Source organism: Neomonachus schauinslandi, chromosome 11 (genome assembly GCF_002201575.2).
Source record: "Neomonachus schauinslandi chromosome 11, ASM220157v2, whole genome shotgun sequence".
Lineage (NCBI taxonomy): Eukaryota > Metazoa > Chordata > Mammalia > Carnivora > Phocidae > Neomonachus > Neomonachus schauinslandi.
The window spans coordinates 106695888-106722952 of NC_058413.1; the positions used below are offsets into that span (position 1 = coordinate 106695888).

Below are 27065 nucleotides of genomic sequence, written 5' to 3' on the forward strand. Positions count from 1 at the left end.
TATAAAAATAATTAAAGTACAATGTTATCAATGAACCAGTTGAAATACATACAGAGTACAGTGGTACTGAATGTCATGAGCGAAGCGTTCAAAAGAGGAGTTCCTTAAGCTGGATCTTGGAGGAATGTAGAGGGGAACTGATTCCAAAGGAGAGATAGTTGTGAGAAACTATCAAGCTGTTTTCCATCTTCCTAGCCCTGCCATAATTAACTGTGATGATTCTGGCAGGTATGACATCCTCTAAATTTATAAAAAGAGCTAATTTGTCATTGAAGGAGTCATTTTTTTCCCTTGCTGATTTTACAACAATTGGCTGGCTTGTGTCATCGTAGAAAATGGTCTCTAATTAAGTTTTACTGAATTTCTAAAGGGAAGTTTCCACTAGATAACTACGTATTTTTTCCCTTTGGTTTCTTCAGCTAAGTCTCTCCCTATGACAAAAGGAAGACCTTTTTACCTCTCAGGTTCCTGGCAAAGTTGTGTGTTTGCAAAGTCACACACCCAGCCCAGAGAAATGAAAAATTGTTTTGGTCATTCAGTTGGCAATGCTATTTATACAAACAGGCTCAGAACACTACAAGGATTTGAAAAATATTCAAGATCTGAAATTGCAAAGCTGAGTTTGTCTTGTGCAGTGGAAGCAGCAGAGAGCGGAGCAGTTCTTCCCTCCTAACTTCAACCCCCATATCTAAGTTTTTATTAGGTTTTAAAAAGAATAGATGAATTTTTAAAAACATGAATTTGTAGTAGTATGAGATTTTTATTTGCTTATTATATGTCCATTAGATTGCAGATGTCATCAAAGCATAGACCTCATCTTATTGTATTTATTCTTGTCTCTTCAATACATAGAACCTTGTGTAGCGTATATTAAGAACTCTACAAATATTTGGTTTGCGAATGAATATATAAATGAAATAAATTAATACTGAATGAATTACATCTTCTAGCAATAATACTATTTATAAATAGGAAGACACAGTTACATTCTTCTCAAAACAGGGGAGAAGGAAATGAGCATTTTGTGATTTTTTTTAACATTGCAATTGAATTTCAGGTATTTGGTTCATTTATTCATTTAAAATTTATTAAACATTTACTATTTCTCACATAAAAATAAATAGACACAGTCTCTCTTCTCGTGGAATGTAGATTTAGATGGGGTGGCAAATGTGTAAACAAGTAAGTACTATCGTATTGATTCTTGGTATTTATAACATTTACATTCTCAGTTTCAATTATTCACTAGTGAGTACAGGGTAGGTATACATCATAAATAATATTTTCACCTAGATGTAGGAGTAGTCAGTGACCTTGAATTGTTGTTCACCATCTACACATTTTGTGTTCTGTTTCCTTTTTAAAATTTTTTTTAAAATTTAAATTTAAAAATTTAAAATTTTTAAGGGGGGAAGGGGGGAGAGAGAGAATCTTAAGCAGACTCCGTGCTGAGCGCAGAGCCTGACGCAGGGCTCAGTCTCACAACCCTGAGATCATGAGCTGAAATCAAGAGTCAGATGCTCAACTGACTGAGCCACCCAGGCACGCCCCTCTTTTTTTTAGAGGTGGGGGAGGGGCAGAAGGAGAGGGAAAGAGAGTTTCTCCTTCTTAAATAAACATTTTCAGGAGAAATTATTTGATGATGTAGTATTGTGAATTTAGAGATTTCCTAAGATTTGTTTGGATTGCCAAAGAAATGCCCTCTTCATCTCTTCAGTAAAATTTTAAGAGTCTACTATTATTTATACATGGGTAAAGTAGAAGAGTGTACAAGAAACCAAGATACAGGAGAGGATGGCATGATAAACTATGGCTGGTGAAGGGTGGGAAGAGGGAGGTCAAGAGAGCAGGAAAATCTTTATTAAGAGGGAATTTGAAATGAGTAGTGAGGATTAAATAGAATGAATAGGAATTTCTCAGGTAATTGAGGTGGGGAGGACAGTACAAGAAGAAGAAATAACATATACAAAATCCCAGAAAAGTGAAATTATTCAGTGAATTTAGAAAACAACAAAGCACGGGGTGTTTTAAGAGCAAAACTATAAGTAGTATCAGATGAAATGGGACCATTGTCAAGGAGCCAGGCCATTAAAAAATATGAATTCTTTGCAAAGGGGTTTGGATATTATTCAGGGGGAAGTTAGGAGCCATTGGGGGATTTTAATTGGGGAGAAACCTTTTCAGATGAATGTCTTAAAATGTTTTAGAAAGTACCATTGGCAGCTATGTATTGGAAGATTGACGAGGAACCAGGCTAGACACAGGTAAACAAGCTAGGAGATCATTGTGACAGTGTAAATAAGAGAATGACAACTCCAGCCAAGTGGGAACAGTAGGAATGGGGAAGAGAAGTCAAATAGAGATTTCTAAGTAATTTCAGTGTACCACGTCTAGTTTCTGAATAGGAGTTGTTTTTCTTTTTAAGAGATCTGTGATATTTTTTCCATAAGTGTTACAGTATTTTTCTTCTTGTTGAATTCTTTTAAAATGACTGGGGCAAAGGAACAATTCAAAAATGTGACCTTAGTGCTGTGTTTAGTAGATTGAAAATTCTTCTGAGGTTTAAGAAATTAAGAATGTCTGTGGTTTCCTTCCAAGATCAAGAGACGAAGGTCACCTAATTGAGAAGCTCATGTCTTCCATTGCATGTTCTCATCTTGCAGATGTGGGAAAATGCCAGTGGCTGGATTTTGTTCACCAGATGCAGTGAGTCTGGTTCAGGGGACTCTGAGCAGAGAAACCCTCCAGATGGGCTTTCTCAGGACATCTCTTGAATTTGGTCTCCCATTGTCAGAATGAGTCCCCGAGACTTTGCTCACCACAACATAGATTCCTTCCTACCTGCCTTCTTCTTTCTCCAGAACTTAGGCAGGCTCTGCTAAGGGACTGACTCTTGTTTTGACAGGTTTTCTTTATTATCAAAGTCCCCTTTCTTTCATGGCCTCAAACTTCATTACTTAACTCCTCATGCATCATCTACTTGGTTTTGTCCTGCCATTTTGCTCTGATCTACAACTCCTACATATGTCTGCTCTACAATTTCAGACTCTTGACTTGGGTTCAGATCCTTGGCTTTACTTTGATTATGAATCTTTTAAATATTTTTGTTCTTCAAAATTACTTAACCAGCTCTATTTTTTTCCTTCCCCCATGCTTCACTGGTTAATCTGCCAAAGCCAAGGCTTCTGGAACCGCTTCAGAGCGGCTATCTCCTATTCAAATCTAACTCATGCTTAATGCTCCCATTCAAATCTTCATCTCACCCAAAGGCATGTCTTCTTTCTTCTATAGCCCTTATGACACCCAGCACACTAATCCAGTTTGGGGCATCCTCCCCTATAATTCTTCTTTTATCCTTACCTGCATTCATTCACCAAGTCCTGCCAATTAGCTGCCTACATGTCTCTGTAAAAAGGCTCCTTGTTTCCATCAGCATTATCACTCTCACATTTCACTAAGAACTCCTTTAGCCTGTAGTCTTGGTTGCTTAGCCAAAAGTCTGAAATCATTTTCCACCCTGTAGCCCATATTAATACTCTAAGTCAGAAATATAATCTGCCAATGTACAACTTAAGTTTTGCTTGTTTGCCTAATACATAAATATTTATCAGTCACCTATTTATAAGACAGACACAGTTGAGTCTCAGTGTCCTGATGGCTTTCTGAATCACATCAGAGGTCCTTACCATATTTAAAATCCACAGTCTGTTCTTCCCTACCTATTGAAAAAATGGGAATCATACTGGATAAGATATGCTTTTATTTGGCTTCTCCCCCCACCCCCCAAAATAGTACTGCATAGTCCATGCATGGCTATAGAGAAGGGACAGAAACAGTCTGGTGTAAGAAGCTAGGGTCCATTGCTGTCACTGTGATAGTCCTTAGAGATTCAGGCACTTAATTTAACATGCAAATGTCTGTTACCATCTACCTCTTGAGTTCATAATACAAACTGGTATTTTAACATTTCTGGTATTTTGTTCAGAGTACTCTGAAACACTTCTGACTCCTTTCAGTGAGAATATATTCTTCATTAATATTGTGACAGAAAGCAATTACCTATTGAAATGTGTTATTTTATACTAAAAATGATATTCTACCATGGCTTGATTTTTGTTTTGATAATACCCTTCTCTAATTGAAATAGCTTTAAGATATATATATATATATATATATATATATATATATATGTTTAAAATTGCAGTATCTGGTATAATTTTGATTGTATTGTTGGAGATCTGTGTCCCCCGCTGTACACCAAATAGACATCACAGCTCCCTATTTTAGTGACTAGTGTCCATAGAAGGTAGGTTTTGGCTGCATTTTGCTGTGTGCCTGGCTCCCGGTTACAACTCTCACAGGCAACCCTTAGGTTGTTCCACAGGGCAAGTGCCTTTGCTCAGATACACTCACTTAGCCTGACTTAGTTACTTCTGTTTGTTCATGTGATTGTTTTTAACTCAGTAGAAGAAGTAAAGTGAAAAGAAATAGAGGAATACCTTAGGCAAGTTTCTGGCAAATTATTCTTTACTTAAATCCATTTTTTGGGGGGTATATTTCTTTTATGAAGAGGAACAGTTGAAGAAAACAAAATACATTTCACACATCTAATTCAGAAGGCATAGTAAGATTCTGAGGTGTTTAAAGAAATTACTTATTCATATTTCACTTCAGTATTTATTAAGCCACTACTATGTGCAGAACGTTCTGGTAGGTGTTGGGCTATAACAGTGAGCTAGACAGATGCAATCCTGTTTTCCCAGATTTAGCCCCAAGCAGACGGGATAGATAAAGAAAAAGATTAATAAAATGTAGTAACTGTTGGGGGAAATACGGTGACTACAGTTCATGCCAGGGTTACCTGTCTTCCTGACGAAAGGCTACCTGGGAGAGGTGATATTTAAGCTGTGGTCTGAAGGATCAGAAGCCATCCAGATAGGTCAGGAATTAAGGAAAGCAGAGGGAGCAGCTGATGCACAGGCATGAGGGCACAGATGTTGGCTAAGCTGGGTCTCTGAAGATGATGGGAATTACCCCAGAGAAGTGGGAAAAGGAAGTCAAATCAGTTAAGAACCAACAATAAAGGCCCAGGGGAGTAGAGCAGGTTGGTATTTTTAGTACCTGTAGGTGACTTGGTACCATAATAAAATATATCAAAAGAACTATATATATATTTTAATAGTTTTATAAAGTCATACATTAATAAACACAAAGTAAGAACCAGAAATCTTTTTTTTTTAAAGATTTTATTGATTTATTTGACAGAGAGAGAGACGGCGAGAGAGGGAACACAAACAGGGAGTGGGAGAGGGAGAAGCAGGCTTCCCGCCGAGCAGGGAACCCGATGCGGGGCTCGATCCCAGGACCCTGGGATCATGACCTGAGCCGAAGGCAGACGCTTAACGACTGAGCCACCCAGGCGCCCCAAGAAATCTTTTTTTTTTTTTTTAACTAAAAAATGGTTTAGTTAAAGCTACCAAGTTCTTATCCTGCATTTCATGTGCTCAGAAAATGGGTTCAAAACAAATCCATAAACGCTAACTGTTCCAGGAGTTCATGTGTGAAGAGATTCCTTACAGTTAACATTGTGTGCGACACACACACACACACACACACAATTGGTCTTTGATGACTGCTTTGTATAGATTCTTCATTTATCAAGTTACCTTTTCGAAGAAAAAAGTTTCCTACTCTTTTTTCTTCGGCTTGCTTGGATGGCGTCAGGGCCAGGCTAATTAGAAGTAAATATTACAAAGCCTTTCATTTCAAACCTCAGAGCTTTTTCTCAAAACCCAGGTTAAAGGCAGAGCCCTAGTTAAATCAGATGACTTACCCTAGTCCATGGACTCATTGATTCATGAGAATCTATTATCCTTGTATTTTGTACGAGAGAACACCATCAAAAATAAAAACATCACAGCTGGACTGAAGCAGCCCTAAAAGAACAATTTTGAGATTTGAATAGTAATTTTAGCTCCAGTTGCTAAGCTTTTTGTTTTCTTTTTGCAGCCATTAACTAGTTTCTACTCATTTTTAGCCAGATTGGGATGATCTAAAGATACTTATAAAGTTCTGGGATGATGTTACTGTATCAATTACTAGACCAAAAAGACAAGCAGAGGCAGGATCATATATAAAACATTGATTCAAGGTCCATTGTTTAAAAGATGCTTTCTATTTGTAGTTTGCAAATATTGATGATAGTTACAAAGATAAATAAGTATCCAATAACTTGAGTGGTAAAAATATACTGCGGTAAGTTATTCGAGGAAGGAAAGGGGGACATTTGTGTTCAGCATAGAATTTCCTTTTATTCATTCTTCTGATCAGTTCACTTATTCAGTCAACAAACTTTTAAAGATTGTGTACTAAATACAAAATTGAGTGGTAGGTGTTGAAGATACAGACATGGTTTGAAACTGAAAGGAATATTAAAGTAATGGTTCTCAAATATTGGGGTATCCATGCCTCTTTCATAAAACTGATAAAAAGGATGGATACAGCACATATGCAACATCTTCAGGAGATCTGTAGATGCCTTGAAGTCCACCATTGGACCCCTTGGGATTTATGAATCCTGCTTAATGATTTCTTAATTTCTAGTTTTGTTTATTGTTTGAATTTTACCTCCCAACCCAAGGTTTATTTAAACTTCATTATGGGGTTAACTGTGTTTTCAAACAGTTTACCTTTAAAATTAATTTTAGGCCAAATCTTCCAGATGCATCTCCAGTTGAGAGATCTGTTGCTGATATTCAGAAGCCAACCTGCTCCGTAAAATGAGCGTGAGCGCCATCTAATGCCCAAATGGAATAAATGTTGGTAACACCAAGAGTAACACAACAGGATTAGGGTATGTAATATTTGTAAAGATAAAAAAAAATTGTACATTTGTCCTTTTATTGGTGGAGGATCATATGATTTACATTTTAAAATAAGCTTTTTATTTTCTAACACTTCTGGATTTTCAGAATAATTACAAAGATAGTACAAAGAGTTCCCAAAACTCTACATCCAGTTTTTCCCCCCAAATAGTATGGCACTATTGTTACAATTAATGAACTGACATGGATACATTATTATTAACTAAAATCTATAATTTATTCAGATTTCCTCAATTTTCCCTTACTGTCCTTTCTCTGTCCAGGGTTCCATCTGGGATAGCACATTGCGTTTAATGATCATATCTTCTTAGGCTTAGTTATGACAACTGTTGTATATTTGAATTTTATTGTAACTTTCTGTTAGTTTATAAAATATTTCTTAAAAATTTTTGGAGACAATTTCCCTTGTTTTGTTCCTTTGATAATAATGTGTAACTATTTAAGCAGATTTTATGGAGGTTTGTATAAATATAAATTATCATTGTGCATTTTCTTCTCTTGTAATGAAAAAAAGATTAAGAAAGAGAATTACCAAAATGTTATTATACAAAGACTAATGCAGTAGAAACTGTAGGAATTCTGTTTCCACTTGGAGTCTAATCCTCACTAATTGTGTTCTTTAGCAGGCCATTTACCCTTTTGCTTATTTTCGTATTTGTGGAATAAGGTCTGTGAACCAGGAAATTCCCCAGCCCTTGCACTATGAGAAGATTAAAAAAATATTTTCCCAGTGCAAGTTAATAATCCTAATGTTTCATATTGGATATGAGTGAAGATTTATTAGGTACCTACCTAAGCTGATGCATTATCTCTATATTATGGATGACAAAATTTAGAGAAGTAATTTGCCCAGGACCATTTAGCAAAGAAGTGATGGATCAGATTGCCAGTATGACAACTTCCAAAGAGACAGCACCCCTTTCAGTACCCATAAGCCTACAGTGCGCTCCATCCCAGCTGCCATGCTTACGCTAGGACTCCTCTAATGACCAACACTCCAAGATGAGATGGTTTCTCTTTATAATCCTATTGCCCTTAGCCATGTGAAACTCTCTGAAATGCTATATATGAGCCTGGGTTGCCAACCACCCACAAACAGATGTGATGACCTCTCAAAGAAACCTTTGTCACCAACCAACTGAAATGCATTAAGTCTGAGGAGTATTCACAGTTCTACCCTATTTGCTAATTTTTAAAAAAATTTTATTTTGTTATGTTAATCACCATACATTACATCATTAGTTTTTGATGTAGTGTTCCATGATTCATATTTTGCGTATAACACCCAGTGCTCCATGCAGAACGTGCCCTCTTTAATACCCATCACCAGGCTAACCTATTCCCCACCCACCTCCCCTCTGGAACCCTCAATTTGTTTCTCAGAGTCCATAGTCTCTCATGGTTCGTCTCCCCGTCCGATTTCCCCCCCTTCATTTTTCCCTTCCTGCTATCTTCTTTTTTTTTTTTTTAACATATAATGTATTATTTGTTTCAGAGGTACATGTCTGTGATTCAACAGTCCTACACAATTCACAGCACTCACCATAGCACATACCCTCCCCAGTGTCTATCACCCAGCCACCCCATCCCTCCCCCCCGCCACCACTCCAGCAACCCTCAGTTTGTTTCCTGAGCTTAAGAATTCCTCATATCAGTGAGGTCATATGATACACGTCTTTCTCTGTTTGACTTATTTCACTCAGCATAATACCCTCCAGTTCCATCCACGTCATTGCAAATGGCAAGATCTCATTCCTCTTGATGGCTGCATAATATTCCATTGTATATATCTACCACATCTTCTTTATCCATTCATCTGTCGATGGACATCTTGGCTCTTTCCACAGTTTGGCTATTGTGGACATTGCTGCTATAAACATCGGGGTGCACATACCCCTTTGGATCCCTACATTTGTATCTTTGGGGTAAATACCCAGTAGTGCAATTGCTGGATCGTAGGGTAGCTCTATTTTCAACTTTTTGAGGAACCTCCATACTGTTTTCCAGAGTGGCTGCACCAACTTGCATTCACACCAACAGTGTAGGAGGGTTCCCCTTTCTCCGCATCCCCGCCAACATCTGTCATTTCCTGACTTGTTAATTTTAGCCATTCTGACTGGTGTGTGGTGGTATCTCATCGAGGTTTTGATTTGTATTTCCCTGATGCTGAGCGATGTTGAGCACTTTTTCATGTGTCTCTTGGCCATTTGGATGTCTTCTGTGGAAAAATGTCTGTTCATGTCTTCTGCCCGTTTCTTGATTGGATTCTTTGTTCTTTGCGTGTTGACTCTGATAAGTTCTTTATAGATTTTGGATACTAGCCCTTTATCTGGTATGTCATTTGCAAATATCTTCTCCCATTCTGTCGGTTGTCTTTTGGTTTTTTTGACTGTTTCCTTTGCTTTGCAAAAGCTTTTTATCTTGATGAAGTCCCAATAGTTCATTTTTGCTCTTGCTTCCCTTGCCTTTGGCGATGTTTCTAGGAAGAAGTTGCTGTGGCTGAGGTCGAAGAGGTTGCTGCCTGTGTTCTCCTTTAGGATTTTGATGGACTCCTGTCTCACATTGAGGTCTTTCAACCATTTGGAGTCTATTTTTGTGTGTGGTGTAAGGAAAGGGTCCAGTTTCATTCTTCTGCATGTGGCTATCCAATTTTCCCAACACCATTTGTTGAAGAGACTTTTTTCCATTGGACATTCTTTCCTGCTTTGTCAAAGATGAGTTGACCATAGAGTTGAGGGTCCATTTGTGGGCTCTCTATTCTGTTCCATTGATCTATGTGTCTGTTTTTGTGCCAGTAACATACTGTCTTGATGATGACAGCTTTGTAATAGAGCTGGAAGTCCGGAATTGTGATGCCGCTGGCTTTGCTTTTCTTTTTCAACATTCCTCTGGCTATTCGGGGTCTTTTCTGGTTCCATACAAATTTTAGGATGATTTGTTCCATTTCTTTGAAAAAAGGGGATGGTATTTTGATGGGGATTGCATTGAATGTGTAGATTGCTCTAGGTAGCATTGACATCTTCACAATATTTGTTCTTCCAATCCATGAGCATGGAACGCTTTTCCATTTCTTTGTGTCTTCCTCAATTTCTTTCATGAGTATTTTATAGTTTTCTGAGTATAGATCCTTTGCCTCTTTGGTTAGATTTATGCCTAGGTATCTTATGGTTTTGGGTGCAATTGTAAATGGGATGGATTCCTTAATTTCTCTTTCTTCTGTCTTGTTGTTGGTGTATAGGAATGCCACTGATTTCTGTGCATTGATTTTATATCCTGCCACTTGACTGAATTCCTGTATGAGTTCTAGCAGTTTTGGGGTGGAGTCTTTTGGGATTTCGCATAAAGTATCATATCATCTGCAAAAAGTGGGTGTATGACTTCTTCTTTGCCGATTTGGATGCCTTTTATTTCTTTTTGTTGTCTGATTGCTGTGGCTAGGACTTCTAATACTATGTTGAATAGCAGTGGTGATAGTGGACATCCCTGCCGTGTTCCTGACCTTAGGGGGAAAGCTCTCAGTTTTTCCCCATTGAGAATTATATTCGCTGTAGGTTTTTCATAGATGGCTTCTATGATATTGAGGTATGTACCCTCTATGCCTATACTCTGAAGAGTTTTGATCAAGAAAGGATGCTGTACTTTGTCAATGCTATTTCTGCATCTATTGAGAGGAAAATATGGTTCTTGTTCTTTCTTTTGTTAATGTATTGTATCACATTGATTGATTTGCGGATGTTGAACCAACCTTGCAGCCCAGGGATAAATCCCACTTGGTCGTGGTGAATAATCCTTTTAATGTACCGTTGGATCCTATTGGCTAGTATTTTGGTGAGAATTTTTGCATCCATGTTCATCAGGGATATTGGTCTGTAATTCTCCTTTTTGATGGGGTCTTTGTCTGGTTTTGGGATCAAGGAAATGGTGGCCTCATAAAATGAGTTTGGAAGTTTTCCTTCCATTTCTATTTTTTGGAACAGTTTCAGAAGAATAGGTATTAATTCTTCTTGAAATGTTTGGTAGAATTCCCCTGGGAAGCCATCTGGCCCCGGGCTTTTGTTTTTTGGGAGATTTTTGATGACTGCTTCAATTTCCTTAGTGGTTATAGGTCTGTTCAGGTTTTCTATTTCTCCCTGGTTCAGTTTTGGTAGTTGATACATCTCTAGGAATGCATCCATTTCTTCCAGATTTTCTAATTGCTGGCATATAGTTGTTCATAATATGTTCTTATAATTGTTTGTATTTCTTTGGTGTTGGCTGTGATCACTCCTCTTTCATTCATGATTTTGTTGATTTGGGTTCTTTCTCTTTTCTTTTTGATAAGTCTGGCCAGGGATTTATCAATCTTGTTAATTCTTTCAAAGAACCAGCTCCTAGTTTCGTTGATCTGTTCTACTGTTCTTTTGGTTTCTATTTCATTGATTTCTGCTCTGATCTTTATTATTTCTCTTCTCCTGCTGGGTTTAGGCTTTCTTTGCTGTTCTTTCTCCAGCTCCTTTAGGTGTAGGGTTAGGCTGTGTATTTGAGACCTTTCTTGCTTCCTGAGAAAAGCTTGTATTGTTGTATACTTTCCTCTTAGGACCACCTTTGCTGCATCCCAAAGATTTTGAACAGTTGTGTTTTCACTTTCATTTGTTTCTATGAATTTTTTAAATTCTTCTTTAATTTCCTGGTTGACACATTCATTCTTTAGTAGGATGCTCTTTAGCCTCCATGTATTTGAGTTCTTTCCAACTTTCCTCTTGTTATTGAGTTCTAGTTTCAAAGCATTGTGGTCTGAAAATATACAGGGAATGATCCCAGTCTTTTGGTACCGGTTGAGACCTGATTTGTGACCTAGGATGTGATCAGTTCTGGAGAATGTTCCATGGGCATTAGAGAAGAATGTGTATTCTGTTGCTTTGGGATGGAACGTTCTGAATATGTCTGTGAAGTTCATTTGGTCCAGTGTGTCAATTAAAGTCTTTATTTCCTTATTGATCTTTTGTTTAGATGATGTGTCCATTTCAGTGCAGGGGGTGTTAAAGTCCCCTACTATTATTGTATTGTTGTCGATGTGTTTCTTTGCTTTTGTTATTAATTGGCTTATATAAGTGGCTGCTCCCATGTTAGGGGCATAGATATTTACAATTGTTAGATCTTCTTGTTGGATAGACCCTTTAAGTAGGATATAGTGTCCTTCCTCATCTCTTATTACAGTCTTTGGTTTAAAATCTAATTTGTCTGATATAAGGATTGCCACCCCAGCTTTCTTTTGGTGTCCATTAGCATGGTAAATGGTTTTCCACCCCCGCACTTTCAATCTGGGGGTGTCTTTGGGTCTAAAATGAGTCTCTTGCAGACAGCATATCGATGGGTCTTGTTTTTTTATCCATTCTGATAGCCTATGTCTTTTGATTGGGGCATTTAGCCCATATACATTCAGGGTAACTATTGAAAGATATGAATTTAGTGCCATTGTATTGCCTGTAAGGTGACTGTTACTGTATATTGTCTGTGTTCCTTTCTGGTCTATGTTACTTTTAGGCTCTCTCTTTGCTTAGAGGACCCCTTTCAAGATTTCTTGTAGGGCTGGTTTCGTGTTTGCAAATTCCTTTAGGTTTTGTTTGTCCTGGAAGCTTTTTATCTGTCCTTCTCTTTTCAATGACATATTTGCTAATTTTTAAAAAGATTTTATTTATTTATTTGAGAGAGAGAGAGAGAGCATGAGCAGGGGGAGGGGCAGAGGGAGAAGGAAAAGAAGACTCCCTGCTGAGCAGGGAGCCTGATCCCAGGACCCTGAGACCATGACCTGAGCCAAAGGCAGATGCTTAACTGATTGAACCACCCAGGTGCCCCACATTTGCTGATGTTTAATTAAATGTATATTTTTACTGTTTTCAAAAGTCTTCAAGAGATACACAGGAATGTTGTCTTCTGAAAGCCTATGAGGATATGAATGTGAAAGTATTTACACTGTGTTGACTAAAACCATTGGCTGGGAAAGAGAAGTGCCTTTGAAACTACTTGGCTCCTGCAGTATTGATAATTTGTTAATATATCTGTGAAACTTAAATGATGTTCTACACTTCTGGTTCTCAACTTTGGATGCACATTAGCAACTCCAGAGTTAAAGTCCCCACATCCACGTCTCATTCCAAACTCATTAAATCAAAATCTCTGGAAGTGAGAAACAAAACAGCAATTTTAAAACTCCCTAGTTGATTCTGATGTGTAGCCAAGAGTTATACATTGTAATGCAGGAGTTTAATTGTTACTTTCCTTTTATTTGGGGGTAAACTTGTCCATGCCGTCAATTCTTATAAATGAGAAAGGTATGGATTACAAAAGAGGATAATCACTAAAGTTCAATAATCAAGCTCATTAAAGTTTTTTTTTACTTAACACACCTATCAAGTGCATTTTTTTCTGAGATATAGAACTTTTAAGACGTGAAATGAACTAAATTTTCCCTGAAGAAATTCGATTATCAGCGTTAAGCATGGACATCACAATAAAATATATGCCATTTTCTCATAAAGAACTTTGTTTTAAGTAGTATCTAAGTGGAAAATCATGTATTTGCATATTTTATTTTTAATTTTTGTAACAGTAATTTTAATATCTAAAATTTTGAAGGTGGTATTTGTTGACCACATGTATATTTTTTTCTTAAATAAGATTTCTGTCTTTCCTTAACTTTGTAAGATCTGAGGTTCCTTGAAGTGAATAAGGTCTTTCTGTCCTTCCTGTCTTCCACAATGCCTAGTAAGTGTTTGAGATTGAATTGTTACATAAGAACCTTTGGAAGAGAGAAAGAGAGAGGGGTATGCAGGGAAAGGAAGACATGGGAGCTAAGGAAGGAATGGGGGATGGGAGAAGGGCAAACAAGTTCTCACATTTTGTGTCTTACAATTCTTTTGAGGTATGAAAAAGCTGGGGTTATTTTCTGTTCTTTGAAATTGTGCATTTCACAGGTTACTATTAAAAGGGCTCAAGCTTCGGGATATTTTTGTTGAAAGGAAAGTAATTCTATTGGCTGACTTTGGTCCTTGGTCTTGAGAGTAAGATATAAATAAATAGATAAAAATATTAAAAATAGAAATAAATAAAAACATAAATATAAATTGTTTACAGTTTAGATGGATTAATTTATAAATTGATAAATATACACTCCTTACTATTAGAATTCTTTGCTAAATCCCATTATCCCATTTCTACATATTTAAGCTTTTTTAAAATCATTTTTTTGAATCCACAATATTGTAAAGTTTCTTTTAGACTAGAAATTTGCTCCAGATTATCTGTTAAAATCTGCTTTCTGACAGAAAATGATTTACATCAGTTAACAGAATTAGTAGCAATATTTTTTAGTGGTAGTCTTGAAATAGAAGCTTCTAAGAGCTTTGAAGTTTAAGCAATTAACAGACTTTGTTAGTTAAAAATGAAGCCATTAACAAGGAATGCCTTTATGATATTAGAAATAAATTTCAATCTGTGTGATTAAATAGCAAAGATGTATGTGATACAATGATTTGATTAATGTTATGATTAGTAGAGTGTTTCCTTAGCATCCTTGGTTAGATAGCCAAGATTGGATGTTTCTTTAAAAAAGTTTTGAATTCTTTTCTGCATGTCAGAATGAAAATCAAATGCTGGTAGAAAATAGTATCAATCACTTTCTCAAATTTCTAAAATACTCTCTTTAATTCTGCTATTGTTATTATAATGAGCAGTTCCTTATGTTTTAAGTTGTAGCACTATGTTAAGGGATGTATCAACTGTCCATATTTCTGGCACAAAATGGTATGTTTCTCAACTGCTTATTATATGTTGGTTATTCCTAAATATATGCACTTTTAACTTAAATATGTCAATTGCTTTAAATCAGTTTCTCCCTTTGAGAAACAATTCTTAAAGCATTTTTTTTCTGCACAAAGGTAACTTTCAGATTCAACTTAGAGGCCTTAATAATAACTCTCCAAAAATTCAGTCAAGTTTAAATTTTTTTATTAGGCATGTATTTAAATAATTTAACCACATACATAATGATTAGTGCCCCATAAGAAGGTGGTGGTGATGAGCTATATTGCTGTATCCCCTTCACAGTCTCCAGTAACATTTTCAGTGGTATCTGTTGGAGGATTCCAGCCATGCCCTCCTAATCATCTTTTGTAAGGTCCTATCTTTCCCCATCAAAAACACATAAACAAGATTACAAATTCACTTTCTCCCCTAACTCTAAAGTACCAATTATTTGAAATTTCACCATTTTATTTTATAGAAGTAACTATATTTCTTGTGTCTGAAATTATAGGTTACCATACCAGTGATGAGAACCATTTTTTTTTGGTCAAATATTTCTGTAAATTGAAATTATCTATGAATGGTACTTCTGTAATGTTTAAAGTAAACACAGTAAGACATTTTGCCCAAAGTGCTATTTGTCCAAGCGTATTACTTGAGAATGTGACATTTTGACACCACCAGTTGGAGGCTCAGTCCCCTGATAGAAGGAAAAATGCCACATATCTACAGAGATTATTTCTCCCTGTTTTCTTGCACATGGGGGAAACAAGGAGAAATTGTAAAAATCTACATAGGTTATATGAGTTTATTGTATTCTGCCTAAGAATCTTGAGCTCTTAAAATTAGAATTTAAAACATTAATTGATATTTTCTTGTCAGGGAGATAGTGGTTATTAATAACAAGATAAAATATGAAGATAAATTTCATTTATTTTTATTAGTGAAAGGAATATTTTATGATAAAACTTATGCATGTTAACACTGATAGAAGGATGAAGTACTTATTTCCTAACCCTGTTTCCTAACCATGCGAATCATGATTTTAGTGTCCTGACTATTAAAACGGTTAATTAACTATTTTTAACAGCTTAAAATCTTAACTACATGAATCTAAGAATAATACTTGAATGCAAACATGAGTAAAACACTAACTGGCTTTTTCTACTGGAAGTCTTTCTTGTTTTTTCTACTATGGACCTTCTGTTTTAATGTGGAAATTCTGTCTTGCTCAAATAGGACTATTTCAGCACAAACTGGTATTTGTTTAATAACTTGCTGGCTCATAACTCATGTTAATCATGGTTTCAGTTTGATTTGGCCATTGGGGAATTAGTAAATCTATTTACTGAATTATAAATGGGTCTGTAATATCGTCCTTGACACCATAAGCAGTGCAATGGGTACCATGAGGTATGGGAAGGGAACTGACATTTTTTAAGTGCCGATTATGGATGATAATTGCTCTTTTTCATTGTGTTCCTCTGGACTTCAGTTTATTTGTGAAATGAGCCTGACTAATGAATCCGTGCTGCCCTCCCAACCCGAAGATTCCTTCTTGACTAAACCAGGGAGAGTTTTGGCTAACTGAGGTTGAACTGCATAAGCCTTCTATTTTTAGGAGTCATGGGAGAAATGTTATCTAAAAATGCAGTTGTTTATGTGCCTCAGCTAATGAATGATCACTACAGTATTATGAGAATAATTGCATCTTTTGATAATTGGGGACTTTGATGTTTCCCAGAGTTGTGTAGTATTTCACACATATAGGTATAGGAGATGGGGTAACAGATATCCTAACCTTAGCATAGATCCAAAAGTTACTGTGTTTTTCAGTAAATCCCTAGGACAAATACTATTTTTTTTCCATAAATGTTCTCTAAAAAATGAAGTCTGGTGTTACACATCAAAGCTTTGATCTGATTATTTTGCATGTGTGTTGGTCTACTAAGTGTCTATCAGTTGCCAGAAGTCTGTTTAGTGCAGAGTGTCTCAGACTCCACACTACTTATACGTTGGACTGGAAAAATCTTTGTTGTGGGGAAGCTGTCCTGGGCATCTCTAGCTCGACTGAATAGATGCCGGTGGCAGCTCCCCATCCCAGTTGTGAAAATAAAAAATGTCTCAAGACATTGCCAGATGTTGACTGAAGGGCGCAAATGTCCCCCGTTAACAACCACCAGTTTAGTGCACAGTACCCCTCTTTAGTTAAGACATACTGGGCAGAGAGATGCCAATGTGACTCACTGGTTAAATTATTTAAATAATGTTAAATCCTTTCAAAGTGAATCTAAATTCCTCCTTGAGCGTTAAATGCAACTATTTTGTGTAACTTCTAGATGTTCTTGACATACTCTGAGGGAGGCAATCATTTACTTCTGAGGCAATCATTTATTTCCAAGGCAATAATTCCTCGGAAATCTCAATAAGTTGTCAAAGGAAATGCAAAATAGAACAGTCTGATGATTCAGTTTGTAAGTTCCCAATGATATCTCCTTACTTCCAAGATTAAATAATTCTGTGAGTTCCGTTTTATTATACAGTAGAGACAATGACAACAAATTTGTGCTATTTGTGTGGTTGTTGATATTTTTGTGCATGTTTTAAGTGGCCTTCTAAAAGATAATTTTTTTTAAATGACCATTTCTCCATCCACCAACCACCCCCCTTCCCAAGGATATCAGGGTTTTTATTGCCAACATTTTTCAGGTTATAATAATTCTCCTTTTGATAATTTGGTTTAAAAAAAACCCTCAGGTCTTTTGAAAGGAGGCATTGGTAGAACCATATAAACCTTCTATATAGTTGGTGTGGGGTGTAGAGTCTTTTTCTCAAACAAAAAGCACAGAATAAAGAGGCCGTGAGATGTGTCAATGTGATACTCACTTCTTTTTGCCTCCTGCTTAAAGGGATCAGTAATACACTCAAACTGATAATCTTTGTATCTGAGGTCTGGGTGTTTTTCAGGCAAGCCTGTGTTACACAAGGGAGTTTAATATAAATAGGCCTTATAAAAGCAAAAAAAATAAAGAAATATAATATTATTGCAAAATGCTTTGCTAACTTTAGAGGAAGGTGGTTTATAATTATCTTGATTAAAAAGACTATTATTATTCAGCATTTATTTTTTTACCTTTTTAAACCCAAATAGACAGTCACTCATCAGAAACAGGCCTACATTTTTCAGAAAGTTAGGTTTCTTAAAAAAAAAAGTATTATCTCATTTCTGCTTCCACTTAATATAGAATAACAGACACTGGATTTGTATTCCTACCTTATTTAAAAATCTGGAGAAAAAATACAGTAGAACAGTGTTTATGACACTGGCTACTAGGCAGTAGAAAACAGTGATCCCTGAGAGATAGGAAACAAATAAGATGAGACATATGATTTCCCTGGTATATTGCTTTGAGAACATCCAGCTATGGTGCAAGGAGAAGCAAACCAGGAGGCATCCAACAAACTCCTGGAGTGGAAGAGATGGAGCTGAGAGTCTGGGGAGATGGAAGAAGTTAGAGGTCACAGACAGTATGAGCAAGGAGAAAGTTGCACAGACACCACCAGAGATCTTGCAAGGAGCCTCCTATGTGTTCTGCATGGGTTATTGTTTGTGTGTGAGAAGACTACCTGAACCCAACAGGGAAAAACACCTGTAAGGACTAGAGGAAAAAGTTCCTGGCACTCACACAGTGCCTGGACAAAAAAAAGCCTGTTCCCATCAGGAAGACTGGAGAACCTCCTAAATCATGGGCACTGGGTACAGGGTATTCTTGCCTCAGTAGTGGGGAAAAACTAGCCCTACATGAAATACTGCTCAGGTCTTGCCCGACAAATCTTAAAAAGCAAGACTTGAAAAAAACAAATTATTTCCAAGTAACTTGATTGCATCCCTAAATAGAACTCAAGAATACTTATAAGAATATAAAAAATCGGGGCACATAGGTGGCTCAGTGGGTTAAGCGTCTGCCTTTGGCTCAGGTCATGATCTCAGGGTCCTGGGATCAAGCCTCGCATTGGGCTCCCTGCTCAGCAGGCAGTCTGCTTCTCCCTTTCCTCTGTCCCTCCCCCTGCTTATGCTCTCTCTCTCTCTGTCTCTCAAATAAAATCTTAAAGTAATATAAAAAATATCCAGCACTCAACAAAGTCAAATTTATGATACCTAACATCCAACCAAAAATTACTAGCATACTGTAAAGCTGAAAAATATGACCCATGATGATGAGAAAGACCAATCAAAACTGAATAGACCAACGGATGTTAGAATTATCAAAATATTAAAACAGTTATTTTAACTGTATTCCATATGTTCAAAAGGTAATTTGATACCTGAAAAAGAAAAAGAATTTCCAAACTGAACTTCTAGAGATGAAAATCCCAATGTCTGAGATGAAATATGCCCTGGATGAGGTTAACAAAAGATTAGACATTTCAAAAGAAAAGATTAGTAAGTTTGAAGGCATTACAATGGAAGTTATCCAAAATAAACAGAAAAATATTTTAAATGAATAAATTAGTCAACCATGGAAATACTTCAAGTATCCCAATAGACATGTATTTGGAGTCTCTGAGAGAGAAACAGAAAGGTGGATAGAAAAAATATTTGAAGAAGTAATAGGTGAAATTTTTCCAAATTTGATGAAAACTATAAACCAACAGATCCAAGACACCCAACAAACCCCATACATAAGAAACATGAAGAAAACAACATCAAGAGAAATCATAAATAAATTTTGCAAAACTAGCAAAAAATAGAAAAACTTAAAGCAGCCAGAAGAAAAAAGATCTATTACATATAAAGGAATTAGGATAAGCATGGCAGCAATGTTTTCATAGGAAACAATGCAAAGGAGGAGACAATGGAGCAACATCACTAAAGTACGGAAAGGATAGGGGAAAAAACTATCAACTTAGAATTCTAAACCCAGTGAAAATATCTGACAGAAAGGAAGGCAAAATAAAGACTTTTTCAAACATACAAAAGCTGAAAGATTTCATCATCAGTGGACCTATAGTGCAAAAGTTCTTTAAGAAATTCTTTTAGAAGGAAAATGATAGCAGATGTAAATCTGGCTTTTCCCAAAGGAATGAAGATCACCTGAAAAGGCGATCATGACTTTTCCCCTGGACAGAAAGGGTCTATCTTGCCCCATCATGAGTTAGAACATGAGGGTGCTCCTGATTCAGCTTCAAGTTTCCCAACAAGGAATATGTGACAAGCATGAGGAGGAACATGATGATAAGGAACTGGTCCCTGACTGAACAGAGCTTCCTGACAATCTGGACCACTCACCTGGAAACTATTACTGAGAGACTAATAAAAGTGTACTTTTTAGGGTTTCTGTATTTTAGAGTATTACTGATACTGCACATTGACCTTTACCTTATTTAAAACAATTATTTTTAAAGCGTAAAGTTGTGCCTTCTACATTAAGATCTTTAATCTACTTGGAATTTTTTTTTCAACATACAGATAGAGTTGATTCAGAGCATCCTAATGAAAATACCATCTTTTTCTCACTAATCTGAAATGCCAACTCTATCATATACCGATCATATATGCATGGAAGTCTTCCGGTCCTATCTCTTCTCTTAGTCTGTTTCTCTGTCTATACACCAGTATTATGATATCCATGCACTAATTAGATATATTTATACTAATAGGGAAATTATTCTTTCTTCTTTCTGAAATGTACCTTGGTTCTTCCTAGCATGTTGAATTTCCAAATAAATGTTAGGATCACTTTTTAAAAAGTAGATGAAGAGGTTTATTAAGAGTTGCAGCTGGATCACATTGGTTTCAGCCTGTCTTATTAACAGTTGATAAGTACCGAACTCTCCAGTCCATGACAAAGGTTAGTCACAGAATAACTTCTTGTCTTCACAACCGCAGGGGCAAAGGCAGATATGGTAGTGAAGAGTGATACTTTACTTATGTAGTAGGCATCTAGGGGTCAGAGCTCTTCCTTCTCACCCACATTCCCCTAGGACTAAGGATATCATTCCCCACTGGGTCAACATTAGCTTCAGTTATTTTGGTGTAGACTGTGTAGAAGCAACTGCATTGCTGTAATCACATTTAAGTGTATATCAGCTGCACATTGAGCATGGGCACAGACTAATATTTATCAGATTCACAGAGTAAAATATACAGCACTTATTTTCCAGGGTTTTCAATAGGCACTTCTTGACTGACTCAAGGGTTAAATTCTCTATAACTTCATTTTAATATAATATTGAAGAATTTTGACAATTTATCAACAATTATCATTTACTGTTGAGGGCCTGCTTTGCTCTATGTACAATACTAAGTACTGAATATTCAGCAGTAAGGAAATAGATATGGATCCTTCTCTCATAAGACAATCCAACATTTAAACAAAATAAACAGAAATATATTTAATTTATAATAGTGCTTAATTCTGTGAAAGGAAAATAGGGTCATATATAAGAATAACTGGCGGGAGAATAATCCATTTTTTATATATTAGAACATGTTCTGTCCAAAAGAAATGTGATTTGACTTGTAATATAGCTGGATTTATGTAGCAAATTAAACGTAATTTTTCCTATAGTTAATTTATTCATTTATTCCACGGTATTCATGTTCATTGTCTCTGTAATGATCCAGATATCAGGCTCACAAAAATGACCAAGACCCAGTTCCTGTCTTTGAGGAGATCCAAGTTCAGTGGCTTACAAAATTACCTTTCACTAAAATAACTGCATACCAAAAGAAAGTATAAATATATCCTTTTCATTTTTTCTTTTTTAGATGAGGATAGGCATTCACTCGGGTTCCGTGCTCGCTGGAGTTGTTGGGGTGAGAATGCCACGATATTGCCTGTTTGGAAATAATGTCACTCTGGCAAGCAAATTCGAATCAGGAAGTCACCCTCGGCGCATCAATGTCAGCCCGACCACTTACCAGTAAGTGTTCTCTGACCTCTTCTCCTCCTCCTGTCTTTGGCCTTGCCTTGAGCTAATAATATCCTGTCATTTGTGAGACCCTGTATATTTTTTTTTATCCTGTGATTCTCTAAGGTAATAGGAGTAGATCCACCCAGTCTGAAAGATAGCAATTGTGACATAAACGTTTATGTGCACCCTGAGAGAGTGCACGAAGAGCCTGACTTGACTGAGAGGTAAACATAGGTTTGTCATTTCCCACAGTTGCCGTCCTTCTGAGGTACACCTGTTTAAATACAGGAGAACAAGTGTTGAAGATTGGCATTACACCCAGAGTCCTCATATTTTCAAAATGTTCCTCAGTGTTTATAAAAGTCAAAGAATGAGATAGAAAAGACATTTTATCTGCTTTTATTCTTTAGAATAATTAAGGTAAATAATGAATCTCTAAAGTTAAATATATATTGGGCACAGAGTAAAACTTCGAACTCTATTTATCTTAAAGATCGTATTTGACAACTCTACACACACAGTTGACAGCCAAACACATCTGTATTTTCTACCCGGTGGAGGTCCTCTCACCTGCTAGTTACTACACTTCCTACGGGCAGGGACCATGCCTGTTTTAGCTCATCATTATATTCCCAGAACTTATAAAACATGCTTAACACATAATAAGCATTCTCTAAATATTAGTTGAATTAATGAATGCATTGGTAGGGTCGACTGCTCTAGATTAAGAAGATGGTATGACTATCTCCTGTATGCTAGACATTGGTTTTATGCTGGGCATTGTTGTGCAAGCTAATTGGTGCCATAGTTTGGATAACTAAAAAGTCATATTGTAAAACTGTAGAGTGGAAATAGTGACCATTGATATTTTTTATTTTTTATTGAAGTATAATTAACATACAATGTTATATTAATTTCAAGTGTATAACATATTACTTTGACAATTCTATACATTACTCAGTGTTCATACAATAAGTGTAGTCAATCATAAGTCACCATAAAATGTTTTTATAATATTATTGACTATATTCCCTATGCTGTAGTTTTCATCTTTGTGACTTATTTATTTTATATTGGAATTCTGTACTTCTTTATCCTCTTTATCTATTTTACCCATCCTCCCACCCATATCCCTGATGGCAACCAGCAAGTGTTCTTTGTACTTAAGCATCAGGGGTTTTTTTTGTCTCTTTCCTTCTTTGTTCTGGTTTTTAGATTCCACATATAAATGAAATCCTATGGTATTTGTTGTTCTCTGACTTATTTCATTTGGTGTCATATGCTCTAGTGTGGTGCCCAGCTGGACTGTCTCTGAATCAAATGGGGGCCTCCAAATGTGGGGCAATGGTCAGCTGGAAGCTGCTGGCAAGGGAGGTGAAAGGATTCACCCAAGGCAGAACAAAGGAGGTAGAAGTTTATTGAATCCCCCACAAGGGAGCGGTGAGCAGGACAGTAGAGGAGAGGTTGTCTACCATGAGGCAATGGGTGAGGGCCGCTTGTCTACCATGAGGCGGAAGGTGAGGAGGTAGGGCGACATATGGAATTCTCCCTTTTTTGGTGACTGTGCCTGGTTGTAAGTAGCCCATTGGTCAGCTAGGGCCTAAGGATGTTTTGAGGTGGGTTGGGTTCCTGATGGGCGTATCTGTAGTCATCCAAGTGGTCCATGTGGTGCTTTTCTCATCCCATTGCTAAAGCCTGTTTGCCTAAAAGTGGCCTCTGCATTTAGGTCCATTGATGTTGTTGCAAATGGCAAAAGCACATTCTTTTTTTATGTTTGAATAACACACACACACACACACACATATATATACACACACCCCATATTTATCCATTCATCTGTTGATGGACACTTGGGCTGCTTCCAGATCTTGGCAATTGTAAATAATGCTGCCATAAACATAGGGGTGCATCTATCTTTTCAAATTAGTCTTTTCTTTTTCTTTGGATAAACACCCAGTGGTGTAATTACTGGATCATAGGGTATTTCTGTTTTTAATATTTGGAGGAAACTCCACTTTATCTTCCACAGTGGGCTGCACCAGTTTGCATTCCTACCAACAGTTGCCAGGGTTCCCTTTTCTCCACATCCTTGCCACCACTTGTTGTTTCTCAGCCTTTTGATATTAGCCATTCTGACTGGTGTAAAGTGATGTCTCACCGTGTTTGGGTTTTTTGTTTTGTTTTGTTTGGGGGGATTGTTTTTTGACATTTCCCTGATGATGAGTGACATTGAGCATCTTTCCATGTGTCTGTTGGTCATCTTTAAGTCTGTTTGGAAAAATGTCTGGTATCACAGTAATGCTGGCCTTGTAGAATGAGTTAGGAAGTTTTCTTCACTTTTATTTTTTGGAACAGTTTGAGAAGAGTAGATATTAACTCTTCTTTAAATATTTAGTAGAATTTACCTGTGAAGCCATGTGGTCCTGAACTTTTGTTTGTTGGGAGTTTGTTGATTATTGATTCAATTTCATTACTAGTAATTGTTCAGTTCAAATCTTCTATTTCTTCCTGATTCAGTTTTGGAAGATTGTATGTTTCTGGAATTTATCCATTTGACTAAGTCATCCAGTATGTTAGCATATAATTTTTCATAATATGTTCTTATCATACTTTGTATTTCTGTGGTGGCAGCTGCTACTTCTTCTCCTTCATTTCTGATTTTATTTGAATCCTCTCTCTTTTTTCCTTGATGAATCTGGCTTAAATTTTTTCGATTTTGTTTATCTTTTTAGAAAACCAACTCTTGGTTTCATTGATTTTTACATTGTTCTTTTAGTCTCTATTTTGTTCATTTCTACACAAATCTTTATTTCTTTCCTTCTACTAACCTTGGGTTTGTTTGTTCTTTTTTTTTTTTCTTTGTAGCTCCTCAAGTGTAAGGTTAGGTTCTTTATTTGAGAATTTTCTTGTCTTTTGAGGTAGGCCTGTATTGCTATAAAATTCCCTATTACTGCTTTGTTGCATCCCAAGAGTTTGGACTGTTGTGTTTTCATTTGTCCCTATGTATTTATTGATTTTTTTCTTTGATTTCATGGTTGACCCACTGATTGTTGAGTAGCACATTCATTAGCCTCTGCATGTTTGTGTGTTTTTTCCCCAGATTTTTCTTATAATTGATTTCTAGTATCATACTGTTATGGTTGGAAAACATACTTGATATGATCTCAATCTTCTTAAATTTGCTGGAACTTATTTTGTGGCCTATCATGTAATCTATCCTGGAGAGTGTTCCATGTGCATGTAAAAGAATTTTTATTCTGTTGTTTTGGGATGGAATGTTCTGCATATATGTCAGGTTCATCTGGTCTAACGTGTGTTTCAAAGCCACTCTTTCCTTATTGATTTTCTATCTGGATAATCTATCTTTTGATGTCAGTGGGGTGTTAAAGCCCCTACTATTATTGTATTACTGTCAATTTCTGTTTCTGTTTGTTAATATTTGCTTTATATATTTTGGTTTTCCTATGTTGTGTATACAGATATTTACATTTGTTATATCCTCTTGCTGGATTGTTCCCTTTATCGTTATGTAATGCCCTTCATTGTTTCTTGCTACAGTCTGTTTTGAAGTCTACCCTTTGTGCACTTTCATTTACATGGCATATGTTTTTCTCTCCCTTCACTTTTAGTCTGCATGTGTTTTTAGGTTTGAAGTGAGACTTGTAGGCAGGATACATATGGGTCTTGGTTTTTTTTATTCATTCAGTCATCCTATGTGTTTTAATTGGAACATTTAGACCATTTACATTTAAAACGATTGATAAGCATATACTTGTGAATTGTTTTCTGGTGGTTTTTATAGTTCTATGTTTCTTCTTCTCTTGCTCTTTTCCCTTGTGGTTTGATGGCTTTGATGAGCGTTATGCTTGGCTTTCTTTCTATTTTTTGTGTGTATATTATAGGTTTTTGATTTGGGTTACCGTGTGTTCATATGTAACATCTTATGTGTATAGTAGTCTATATTAAGTTATAGTTCCTTAAGTTCAAATACATTCCAAGCAATAAATTTTTATTCCTCCTCCATGTTTCATGTTATGATATTGTATTTTACATCTTTTTATTTTGTGTATTCTTTGACTAATTTTTCTAGATATAATTGATTTTATTACCACTTTTGTGTTTTAACCTCAATACTGACTTTATAAGTGATTGATCTATTTTTATTATATATTTGCTTTTACCTGTGAAATTTTTTCCTTTCATAATTTTCTTCCAGTTATGGCCTTACCTTTATACTTAAAGAATTCTAATATTTTGTATAAGGCTGGTTTAGTGATGAATTCCTTTAATTTTTGTTTGGGAAACTCTTTTTCTCTCCTTCTGTTCTGGATGGTAGTCTTGCTGGATAGAGTACTTTTGGTATTTTTGTTTTGTGTTGTGTTTTGTTTGTTTGTTCGTTTGTTTTTTAACTTTCAGCACTTGGAATATATCCTGCCAATTTCTTCTGGCCTGCAAATTTTCTGCTGAAAAATCAGCTGATAACCTTATGGGGTTTCCCTTGTATTTTGTTTGTTTTGTTTGTTTTTGTATTGCAGCTGTAAGATTCTTTATCATTGCTTTTTGCTGTTTTAATTGTTATTTGTCATGGTATGGACCTACTGGGTTTATCTTGTTAGGGGTTCTCTGTTTCCTGGACCTGGATGTCTGTTTCCTTCCCCAGATTTGGGAATTTTTCAGCTATTATTTCTTCTAATAAATTTTCTTCCCCCCTCCCCCCATTTTTTAAAAGATTTTATTTATTTGTCAGAGAGGGAGAGAGAGTACAAGCAGGGGGAGCGGCAGGCAGAGGGAGAAGCAGGCTCCCTGCTGAGCAGGGAGCCCAATGCGGGGCTCGATCTCAGGACCCTGGGATTATGACTTGAGCCGAAGGCAGACGCTTTACTGACTGAGCCACCACAGGCGTCCCTCTTTTCCCTTCCTTATCTCTTCTCCTTATGGGATCCCTATAATGTTAATGTTATTATACTTGATGTTGCTGAGCTCCTTTAACTTTTTCTCATTTATTAATTTTTTTTCCTGTTTGCTGTTCAGCTTGGTTGCTTCCCATTACCCTGTCTTCCAGATTACTGATCCATTCTTCTGCATCCTCTCATCTGCTGTTGATTCTATGTAGTGTATTTTTTTTTATTTCATTAATTGAATTCCTTATCTCTGAGAGGTTATTTTTTTCTATTTTCTGTATAATTGTTGAAATTCTCATTATTTCATCCACTCTTTTCTCAAATCCAGTGAATATCTTTATGACCATTGCTTTGAATTCTTTATTAGGCGTATTGCTTATCTCTGTTTCATGTAGTTATTTTACTGTGATTGTGTCTTTTTATTTCATTTGGGACATATTCTTTTATCTCCTCATTTTGTCTGACTCTTTGTGTTTGTTTCTATGTATTAGGGAAGTCAGTTATGTCTCCTGGTCTTTAAAGTAGTGGTCTTTTGTAGAAAAGGTCCTATGGTGTCCTATAGGGATATTCCCTTGGTCAC

General features: G+C 36.3%; 1 protein-coding gene across 1 annotated transcript in view; it reads left to right on the plus strand.

Moving 5' to 3' along the window:
* GUCY1A2 (guanylate cyclase 1 soluble subunit alpha 2) overlaps positions 1-27065 on the plus strand; it is a 306446-nt gene that overhangs the window by 243735 nt on the left and 35646 nt on the right. Inside the window, exon 8 of the mRNA XM_021696606.2 lies at positions 21439-21593. Within this exon, the coding sequence (XP_021552281.2) occupies positions 21439-21593 (155 nt within the window). The remainder of the gene's footprint in view (positions 1-21438; positions 21594-27065) is intronic.